This window comes from Plasmodium malariae (genome assembly GCF_900090045.1).
Source record: "Plasmodium malariae genome assembly, chromosome: 7".
Lineage (NCBI taxonomy): Eukaryota > Apicomplexa > Aconoidasida > Haemosporida > Plasmodiidae > Plasmodium > Plasmodium malariae.
Genome location: NC_041781.1, coordinates 298,624 through 310,406, shown reverse-complemented (window position 1 = coordinate 310,406; position 11,783 = coordinate 298,624). Strand labels below are relative to the sequence as shown.

Sequence of the window (11,783 nt, the reverse complement as noted above, 5' to 3'; positions counted from 1 at the left end):
ATTAAATTATTGTTTGTATTTTTGTTTGCATTTTTGTTTGCATTTTTGTTTGTATTTATTTATTTTTTTTTTTTAATTAATCATTTAGTTGTATATGTTTGCAACTTGCATACTGTTCAGCTCTTAATAAATTATGTGTATAACACTTCTTCCTTTTTTTATGCTCTTAATATGTGTTTAAAAATATATTTCTTCTTTGATGTATACTAATTCTAATCACTATTTATTATTAAAATAAATGAGAACTACGAAGTTTATAGTCATTGACTACTTAAATACACTTATAAATGGAAATTTATGAAAAATAAATATTTCACGAAGCAGCGGTTGAAGCATCATTTAGATTATAATACGCTTCATATTCTTTTTTTAAATTTTTTATATCAATATATAATTCTTTAAAAGAGCATCTTCTAGATGGTATAAACTGTAAACATTTTTTTATGATTTTTTTAATTTTGCTTTTCCATATATCATTAGAAAAAATACCCTTATTAGGCAATAATTCATTAAAAGTAATATTTTGTTCCCCTGAATATACATTAGTACTATTTTTACAGTTCCATTCACACAATACATCAACCACTTTTATCTCATTCTTATTAACAATATTTAATAAGTTATGACCTCCAAACAACTGACATAATACTAAACCTGTACTAAAAATGGTAGTTTTGGTTGTAAATTTAATTATCCATGTATCAACAGTAAGCATTTTATAATATTCATATTCTCTTTTTTTTCTTTTCTTTTTTTCACATTCATTTAATTTAATTTCCATTTCCTTTATTTCTGCATCCTTGTTATATAAATATTCTTTTATTTCGTCATGATCTGAGTAATGCTCTTTTAAGTTATCATCAACCATATCATGCGTGCACACTTTGGTTAAATAATAATCTTTTAATATATCATCTTGTCCTTCGTTTTGTAATTTTTTTTCAAATTTTCCTGATTCCATTGAAGTATAAATAATATTTTCATTTATTTCATGAGCAGCATATGCATCATTAAATGTACATTTACCATGAAGATTATTTGCATTGTCGCAGAGTGTATTATTACTAGAATTGTATCTTCTACAATTTTTTTCACTATTAAGATTTTTGCTATTCATATTATCGTAATTACTGAAGCTATTATTATAACTGGCATTATTTCTATTATCGAAAAATTTCCTACACAAGTTCTTATTATTAGATCTATTTTTATAATTGTTCATACTACTATAGTGACCGTTACAAGGGTCCAAATTGATATATTCCCCTTGGTTTGTGTTCTTATTACCGCAAAATAAGTAAGAATCCATGCCATTTTTTTCAAACAAAGATGTTTTAATATTACTACTGTTATTGTTATTGTTATTACTGTTATCGTTATTGATATTATTATCATTATTCTTATTTATACCAATAGGGATGTTGTTATCCCAACTGTTCATACATGCACATTTTTGTAAAAATGCATTTGATGACCTGTAAAAAATATAATTATCTCTTTTTTTTAAAATTGGTTGAATAAAACGTAGATCTAATAATTTTTTCCATCGATGTTTAATTCTTAACTGTTTTGTTTTGTTAATATGGTAAAGGTTTGAATCAGCCCCATACCATGTTTTTCTAAACTGCTCTGATTTATTTAAAGATGACAATAAGAAAACTAAGAGAGCACATTCAGGAGAGCAATATCCTTTGGTGCAGATTACATAATATAAAAAATTATTAAAATTTTTCTGAACGTTATTAATTCTTATTTTTTCATAATATGACGGATTTGTTGGAAAATAGAAACTTCTTCCTGGCAATGCATCACCTACATCTATAATAGTAACATTTTTGCATGATATTTTGGAGTTTACTAGTTCATACTCAACCATAATGTTCCCTGGTTTTGTATCCCAATTAATGATAGGGTTATCAATGGATTCACATATTATCATTAGGTGTTTAACTAATTTTTTACAAATGTCTAGTAAAAATAGTCCATAATTTACATTTTCTGTTCCTTTAAGTTTTTGGATAATATATGTTAGTGTACATCCGTCAATCATTTGCATGGCTACACCTAAAACATGTTCATTATTCTTTGTCATTCCAACAGATGACCATAAATATTTTGGTATTGAAGTTAAATATTTTTTTTTCTTTTTTGTTTCTTTTGATTCTTTTGTTATGTACTTTTCACATTGTAAATTTTTCTCTTCACATTTTCTGCAAACATTCATTTTCAATTTTTTGAAATTATTTATGTTAAAGTTGAAAGTATTATGTGAAATGCAATTATTAAACAGGTCATTATACGATTCCAAATTTTGTAGTGTAGAATTAGAAGCAGAATAATTATGTGGAACTAATTTACATGACATTTTTTTTCCTGGCAATAATGATAAAGCACAATGATCTATGAACTTGTGAGGAATTGGATTCGTTGAAACATTTTCGTTTTGCTCTTTTTGTTTTTCATTAGTGGTAATATTAGAACAGTTGTTCTTATTACGACTTTTTACATTCTTTCCTTTTTTTAAATTAATTCCTCTTCTTTTCTTATTTATTATAACATTTTTCACTTTTAATTTTGTTTCTTTTTTAATAGCACATTTTTTGGAAACCTTTGTATTTTTTGCTTTTCCCCCTTGGTTACTGCCATTTTGTTTCTGCTTTCTCTCGGCTCTCGCATTTTTCCCTCTACTTCTTGTTTGTATATATCTAGAAATTTTGCAGTGATCACTATTATTTTTGTTGATATTGTTGTTGATGTTGTTGTTGATGTTGTTGTTGATGTTGTTGTTGTTGTTATTGTTGTTGATGTTGTTGATATTGTTGTTGTTGGTGTTGTTGATGTTGTTGCTGCTGATGGTGGAGGAACTGCCCTTTTTTGCAGGGGTCTTTTTGCTATTCCGCTTTTTACTTTTCCCTTTTGCATTTACACTTTGTTCGCATTTAATCTCTCTTGTCTGCTTATCATTTTTAAGGTTGCTTGTATCTCCAACAACATTTACGTTTTCTATAGGCGCATTTTCATATTTAGAGACATTATTATTGTTCATTATGGTATCACTATTTTTTTCACAATAAACGCTAAAAATAGATTTACTTATTATATCTTTATTCTTTTCATCTGTTAACATAATGTCCTTATCATAAAAAATGTTTAAGCAATATTTGCATACAAAAGGAAATACGTTATTGCTCGTAACGTTAGAGGAGTTACCTTCATTGGTTAACTGTGCTAACTTGTTATTACTGCTATATTTAATTCTATTTTGACTGTTATTATTATTGCTATTATTACTGCTATTATTGTCATTATTATTGATATTATTATTACTGTCATTATCTACACTATTATAACTATTTCTAATGAAGGCACTTAAGGGATTATTAAAACTTTTATTGTCATGAATATTATTGAAACTACTGTTGCAATTAAGACTTATATCTTGTTCCTTGTTATCTTCAATAGTTTCATTATTTTTTATAAGTTCCTTTATGTTTAGAATATCCGAAAGACATGGTTTTGCAGTTATATTTGTTGAATCTTCTTCCTTACATAATTCTTCATAATATTCTATTAATTGATTATTTGATAAACTAGAACAGTGATTTAATGTTAGAAGGGACTGATCACATTTTTTATTTTTTTGAAGAATCATTTGTGTTATTTTATCAAGATTACCATTTATGTTTTCCTGTATGAAATGTTTTTTCTTATCGTGTTTCCAAATTTCTAAATTCACTTTTTCAAGTTGTTTTCCTTCTGATAGTAAACTATGTATTTTATATTTTAATTTATATATATTGCATGCATTAATATTTAATATTTTAATGGCAAATTTATTACTAGGCATATTTTTAATCGAACTTTGATAAATAGTAAATGGGTTATTTATAACATCATTGATGTAGTTGTATCTACTTATATGTCTTAATATATTAAAGAGTGTGTTTGATTCCACAATCATTTTTTCTGACACATATTTTTTGTATTCTTCCTTTAATATATCATATAATGATTTATAGCCAAAATATTTTAAGAAGTTCATTTTTTTTATTAAATGAATTAAATTTCTTGCAAGTTGTTGTTTGTTCCATAATAAATGATTATACCAAAAAATGTTGTAATCGTTAATATGTGGTGCATGATTAATATTAATATCATAAATGTGAACCATTTTGTTATTGCTTTCTCTATTGCGTTTATGATAGTTAGTTGTGCTGTCAAAGTTCGGTCTTCTGGAAAATTTCCCTCCCATTGGTCCATTATTATTATTATAGAAATTATTATTATTATCCTCTTTGTAATTGAAAAAAAATTCCTTTTCCTTTTTTATAATGGAACAACTTTTGCTCATGTTTTTATTATTTAAAAAAATAGAATTATCATTACTCCATCCTTTTATCAAACTAGTATTAAAATACATCTGAGCAGAATTGAACAAATAGTTGTTTGTTTGTAAACTATTATAAATAACACCATCTTCTTCAGGTTTAGTATATATTCCTGTGATATAATTCATATTTACTAGACTAGATGTGTACATATCATTAACACGATTATTGCTGTTGTTATTGCTGATATTGTTTGATGTACCGTTGACTCTACTCGTTCGTTTCCTCACGTCTATATTCTCATTTATAGCCCTTAAAATATTATTATTAGAATCAATTTTTTTTGCATATTCTCCTTTCATGGGATATAAGAATTCTTTATTTAACGAATTTGTTAATATATTTTCTGGTAAGTTAACATAGGAAAAATAATTTCTTTTTTTCTGTTTACTGTTTCTTACATTTTTTGAACTACTGTTATTATTGTACCCAGAATATAATCTGCTATTAATTAAATAATTAAGAATTACATTAAATTCTTCGCTATTATTCATAAAGTCATCTAGGTTACTCTCACTGATATCGAAATGCGATGAATCTTCATAATTATTCATACTTATCTTTAGAAAATCATAATTGTTTGTACTTTTTTTTAATATATTATAGAAGTTTTCAAATTTCTGAATATAAGGATAAAATAAATTACATATAGTGTCAACTGCAACAATTTCAGCTTCATATACTTCGAATTGACATTTGTTTTGTGAACTCAATTTTTTTTTTAATTTAACATAAACATTTCCGAATTTTATATCATAATCTAAGTTTTTTAAATAATTTATATATCTTTTTAATGAGTTACAATTATTCATTCCATTTTCCGCGTCTAATCCTTTTATATTTTGCATACTCATGTTAGTTTTCTCCTTTTTTGTATTAGTATTGTTCGTGTTTAATATATCTTTTGTCTTTTTTTGACAGCCTATTTTTTTTTCTTTTCTTATGGGCATGCCCTTCTTCAATACAATATTTTTTTTCTTTCTCTGACTTGCATGCTTAGAATTACGAATAATTCTTTTATTAATATTTTTATGTCTAAAGTTAATAATTTTTTTTGATTTTTTACCTTTTTTTTTTCTCTTGTTATTTTTGTTCTTCCTCTCGCTAATGGAGTCTTTTTTATTGCTGTCATTATTTTCTCGTTCATTATCATCATTGTTGCTATTATTGTTATTGCTGTTGTTATTGTTGATGTTATTGTTGCTATTATTGTTAGTATTATTACTGTTATTGTTACTGTTATTGCTTCCGTTATTTCTCCTATTATTACCTTTATTATTTCCTCTATTATTACGTTTACTATTTCTGCTATTATTTCCCCTATAATTTGCACCATATATGCCCCTGTAGTTGTTGTAGTTATTTATTCTATTATTACCACTTCCATCGATCCTGTTATTATAGTTTCTGTTTTCGTTGCTGTAATTGCAGTAGTTAACATTCCGATTACATATGTTATAATTTCTATAATAGTTTATACTAACATTCTTAAAATTACAATTTTTCGTATTCAATATTATATCGTTACGACTATTTAATGTACAATTATTACCTATATGATCATTTGTAGTATTGTTGATATGGTATAATTTTCCTTCGTATTGTTTCCTCAAATGTTTATACATAAAGATACCTTTTTTTTGATATATATTTTTGTCTATCTTTGAACTATTGCTTTTGTCCATTGAGTTATTAATTATATTAATGTCATTTGTATTATTTACTTTCATAATTCTGTTCTGATTTTCATTATACAATTTATCTTTTATAAGAAAATATTCAAAGTGTGAACTATTACAAAATTGTTGCTCTCTTTTTAATGCATTATTATTATATTCATAAAAATTGATGCAATTAGTAGGATGCCTTTTTCTATTTCTTCTATGGTTTTTATTAAATATATTACTAGCATATAATTCTTTATTTTCGTTATTGTTATAACTGTTCGTAAAACGGAAATTTATGTAGTTCTTCTGAAAACATGTACGTTCATATGTTTTTCCAAAATTTGCTTTATCATAGTAGTATGTGTGCATTTTGCTCAAAATGTTGTAATTTTTGATATATAAATTATTGTACTTACCTTTATTGGAACTGTTGTTATTGTTACCATTGTAGTTACTATTATTGTTATTATAAATGTCATTATTATTATTATTATTATCAATAATCATATTGTAAATACTACTGCAGTTATTTCGATCCCTTATTCCACACGAAAGAGCATCATTATAATTCTTGTGCACTATATCATACACCTTGTTGTTGTGGTTCAAATCATTCATAGCAAGACATGGAATATTTTGTGTGTCTTTATAAATCTTCTTAACATTCCTCTTAAGAATGCAGGGGAAGAATGCGCTATTTCCCTTAAAAGGAGTGTGCATATTAGAATAATTATCAATATGATTTTTATATATTGTATGGTAAAGGTTATATATATACCTATTTTTAGAGTAACCCTGTTTTTTATGAGTAATGTGGTTACTTAAAAAAACGTTATTACCTAATTCTAAATTATTAATAGGATATTCGCACACAATTATTTGTTTTTTTTGAATGTTATTATATAATTTCTTTTCTATAATATGTCTATTATTTCTATTGATCTTAACCATAAAAAGAATTCCCTTTTTAAATTTGAAAATATTTTCAGTATTCAATAAAAATCTATTTCTAAGAAAAAAGTTCATATATTTTTTGAGGAAATTTAAGGGCTTCATATGATATGTCCCTTGGTCATTGATTAGCCACATGCTATTCTTATTTTTTTTTAATATACATAATATGCTGCTATCTTCGATATAGTTTTTAACATAATAAATATATTCATTTAAATTTAAAAATTTGTTATATATATTAAGGAAACTTATATTTTTCTTCCCTAAATAATTATTATTAATATCATTATTGTTGTAAAAATTGACGCATTTTTCATATTTCTCATAAAAATTGTAAAGATCAGTTAAACTCCTTTTACCTATTTTTCTTCTCCTCTGAACAATTGAAAGTACACTGCAATTTTGTTTATCATTGCCACTACTATTACTGTTATTATTATTATTATGATTACGACTGTAACTTTGTTCTACATCTATTTTGCACCTTTCTTTCTCATTTTCAAAATTTAAGCCTTCCATTTGTCCCTGTACACAATTCTCTTTTTGTTTCGTCTCAATATTTTTTTCTACATTTGTTCTTATTATAATATTTATTTCATTTTTCATTTTTTTTAAATTCGCGTTCTTTCCTATTAATACATTTTCACATTTCCTATCCTTGTTAAAATAATCTTTATATTTCTGTTCCCTTAAATTATTGGTATATTTAATATTATCAATGAGTTTATGGTTATCCTCCTTGTATGAGTTATTTGTATCAATATAGAATATGTTGCTTATTGATATTTTGTTAAAAGATACGTTATTACTGCTTGATGGAAATACATTTATCCAAAACTCTCTTTTTATATAATTAACAAAATAAAACTGTACAATAATATACCAATAATTCATAACACATTCTGCCATATTATTATCATCATTACTCGGAATGGAAAATTGTTCATACTTCTTAACATTGATCTTTTCTTTACCAGTTGATATAATGGTATAATAAATGTACAAAATTATTTTTAATATGCATGTGTTAAGTATGGTTCTTCTGTTTGAGGTGGAAAATATATTCTTTTGAAATGTTTCCATTATTGTCTCACTATCAAAATGTATATCAGTAATAGACTTTCTTTGTTTTTTTTTTCCTAATATTTCATTTTTCTTTATATAGGAATATATGTACTTCACATGTGCACAAAAAATGCACAGTAATCTTTCGAAAAAGTAATGGGAACAGGCAGACTTCATTATTGTTATATTATTGCACAACATAAGATATCCTATTTTATTTTTTTCACTGAATGCATGTTTTAACACCTGTGAAGAAATAGCTATCTGTCCTAGTTTTCTTATCATGTTGTACTTAGCCATTTCTAACTTGCGCATACTTAAGATAACTTCCATGTTTGTGTATAAAAAGGTGTTTATTTTTATTACTGCCTCATTTAATGAATTCATAGTAGTAACATTGTGTTTAATAACGTTCTGAATGTTACTGTGGAATAAAGATAAACATTTATACACTAAATTGTACATACTGTAAAAATATAGATGTGTGTTATAAGTAATACCTCTTGTTTCTTCCTTATCATACTCTAGTGATTTTTCACTTAATTTACTAATAATACGTATTGTCATGTTATTTATTCCTCCTTCTGAAGATTTAATAACTAAATCTTTTTTTTTTATTTTTCCGTAATAATTGGTCAACAAGTCATGTGCACATATGCTACAATAGTAGTATCTATTCCTCAGATCAACATCTGTATCGAGTTTCAAATTTTTATTATAATTTTGTGAAATTCGTTGGGAATATATTCTCTTTTCAAGTATGATATTTGTATGCGTCAAATAAGTCATGAATTCTAGAAATCCTCCCTTATGATATTCTTTTAGAGCTTGATAATAATTAATAAAAAATGGCAAAAAAGTATATTTTTGTTTTTGTTTATTTTGCGCTTCTAAATTTAATACGATTCTGCAAAAAATTTCTTTTCTTTCAACGTTTTTTAATAACAATAAAATATCATTACAGTATAGAATAGTGCTATATTCACGCTGTTCATAATTTTTTTTGCAATATTCGATGATATAGCTACAATACATGTCTGAAATTCTGCATTTCACAAAGACTATAATATTGTTATATTCAGTATTCTCCTCTACCTTCCGAATATGCAGATAAGTAGTAGTAGCAACTAGAGTGGAAGAAAGAGTCAAAGTTGTAACACCCTCTCCATTTTTAAAACTTTGATTTATTCCACTCATATATTTTTGCAACACATTTTGCACATACAAAAATGGAAGCACACGAAGACTACTACAACAATTAGGTAAAAATGCAATTTTTGAGATAACATAAAAATTAAAAGTTAAAAAAAACAATATATAACATTTACATTTAATTACATTTCGTAAAGATTGGTATATATTTTGTTTTAAATAAAAGTGAATACAAATTACTCTAATAATTTTCCTTATGTAAACATTATTAAGAAGATGATTAGCAGAAGTTAAAAACATCATTCTGTAATATTCTGCCTTTGAACTACTACAAAAATTTAATAAAAATACTACAGAAATAATACTTCTAATAATTTTAAAATTGGAATAAGAATTAAACAAGTCATATAGAAAATAAATTAAGCTTGTTATTTTTTCTGTACTTCTTTCATTAATACGATTATTTTTTAAAGGATAAATACTTCTTAAATCAATGTAACTATGATGTACAAGGTTACACGAAAAAAGAAAACTACATTTTAAAAATATGACATGTAATTCTTTGCTTAATTTTACATGTATAACACGATTCAGATAATAGTGAATGGTTAAATTCATATCAGTAACGCGTGTATATAGAAGGAAGAATGGTTGATTTGTATTAAACATGATATTGCAAAACACTCGCTTCGTCTGTAGATTATGCAATCCTCCTATTTTTTCGACAAAATTTTTTTCCATTCTAATTCGATTTTTAATTGTATTTTTTCTTTTTATAAATTTATTGTGTCTTCTCTCTACAATTTCTTTTTTCTTAATATTCTTTAAACTTCCCCTTTTCGTGTTTCTATCTGCTCTCAAATCCTTTTTATTATATTCTAAACAAGTAGTATGACGTGTTAAGCCACTGATTATGGTGTCCACTATATCCTCATTAGCTATATTTTGTTCTTGGATATAAATTTTACCCCTTATCGTTGTTTCTTCATTTAATAAACATAAATTCTTAAGTTCTTCAGTATGTTCAGTTTTGTTTTTATAAAGATCCAAATTTCCCATATACAATACTTTTATAACAATTACAATGTCTTTAGCGCATATGATGGTTTCAAATATGTTAATACGCATTTTATTCTGAAGTAGTTGCGTATTTTTTTTAATTTTCATTTTTTTCTCACATCTCTTTTTTACCTGAGCCCAGTTTATATAATGAAATGAATTGTTATTCTTCTTTTCATTTATGGTTATTTGCTTCTTCAAACTTTTTTTATTTAAAAGTATAATGCATTTGTTCTGTTTCCTACATTTATTAGATATATTTTTTCTTTTCCTCACTTTGCAAATAACTTTATTACTTATATTTTTTCCAGAACAGATACAGCAATAATTAGCTTCATTGTAACACTTATAACAACTGTCTTTGCCGTTATTTAAATAACTACTACAGTGGATTTTTTGTTTTCTTTTATAATTAACACTGTCTTTATTTCCATTTTTGTTATTTCCCTTGCAAATAGAACGCTTGTCGTCTTCTACACAAAGCAAGTGAGAATTTGTATTCTTCTTTTTGAATTTTTTTTTTTTACATACAGAATTATTAGAAATATATAAATTATTTAAAAAAAATATTTTCTTATTATTTGTTTCTAACAATGATTCTACATCATAATGCTTAAAATAAAAATCATTGCTTCTTATACTTGTTAAATATATCATTTTTTTCCTATGATACTACTTATATTATGTATATTATGCAAAGGCATATTTATAAAATTTTAATAACATAAAAGAAATATTTATGTAGATTAATTTATATAAAATAAATATTCGTGTAAATTTAATGAAGTAAACGATTACTTATATAAATTTAATAATGTAAATTATTACTTACATAAATTTAATAAGGAAAATCATTATTTCATAAATTTAATAACTTAAATAAATATTTACATAAAATTAATAACTTAAATAAATATTCTTATAAAATTAATAATTTAAATACAAACTAATGTATTCATTTTTATTTTTGTCAATGTGTCAAAATAAAAAATGAAAAATAAAAAAATAAAAAATATGTACGCAAAAATATTATAGTACATTAAAAAAAAAAAAAAAAAAAAAAGTATCATCTAAAAAGCGTACATGCAAGGTACACAAATTTCTGTAAAAAAATAGAAAAAGAAGTTTACATATTTTGACTAAAAAAAAAGGGATGTGTGAAATTAGTAACATACTAATTTCCTAGGTGGTACATCAACATATGATAATTTCCTAGGTAAAAAAATTCTATAGGAAATATGCTAGCAAAAATATTGTCTTTTTATTTTATTTTATTTAATTAATCATGTAATAAAACAAAAAAAAAAAAAAAAAAAAAAAAAAAAAAAAAAAATAAAAAATAATTATATATAAAAAAAAAAAAATAGAATAATATAAAATAATTAAAAACAACAGTAATTAAGTATTTTTGTCGTACCCCTTAACATATATTTTAATAATTTATATTTTTTAAGAACAAAATAAAAAATTATAGAATAAGCAGACGTATGTTACTAGC

At 24.4% G+C, this 11,783-nt stretch overlaps 1 protein-coding gene across 1 annotated transcript; it reads right to left on the bottom strand.

Moving 5' to 3' along the window:
- Positions 1 to 313: 313 nt before the first annotated feature.
- Positions 314 to 10,942, bottom strand: PmUG01_07014800 (conserved Plasmodium protein, unknown function; the record flags this gene model as incomplete). The annotated part of the gene is made up of 1 exon (XM_029003873.1): positions 314 to 10,942. The coding sequence occupies one exon, from the start codon at positions 10,940 to 10,942 to the stop codon at positions 314 to 316; it is 10,629 nt and encodes a 3,542-aa protein (XP_028860619.1).
- Positions 10,943 to 11,783: the final 841 nt, after the last annotated feature.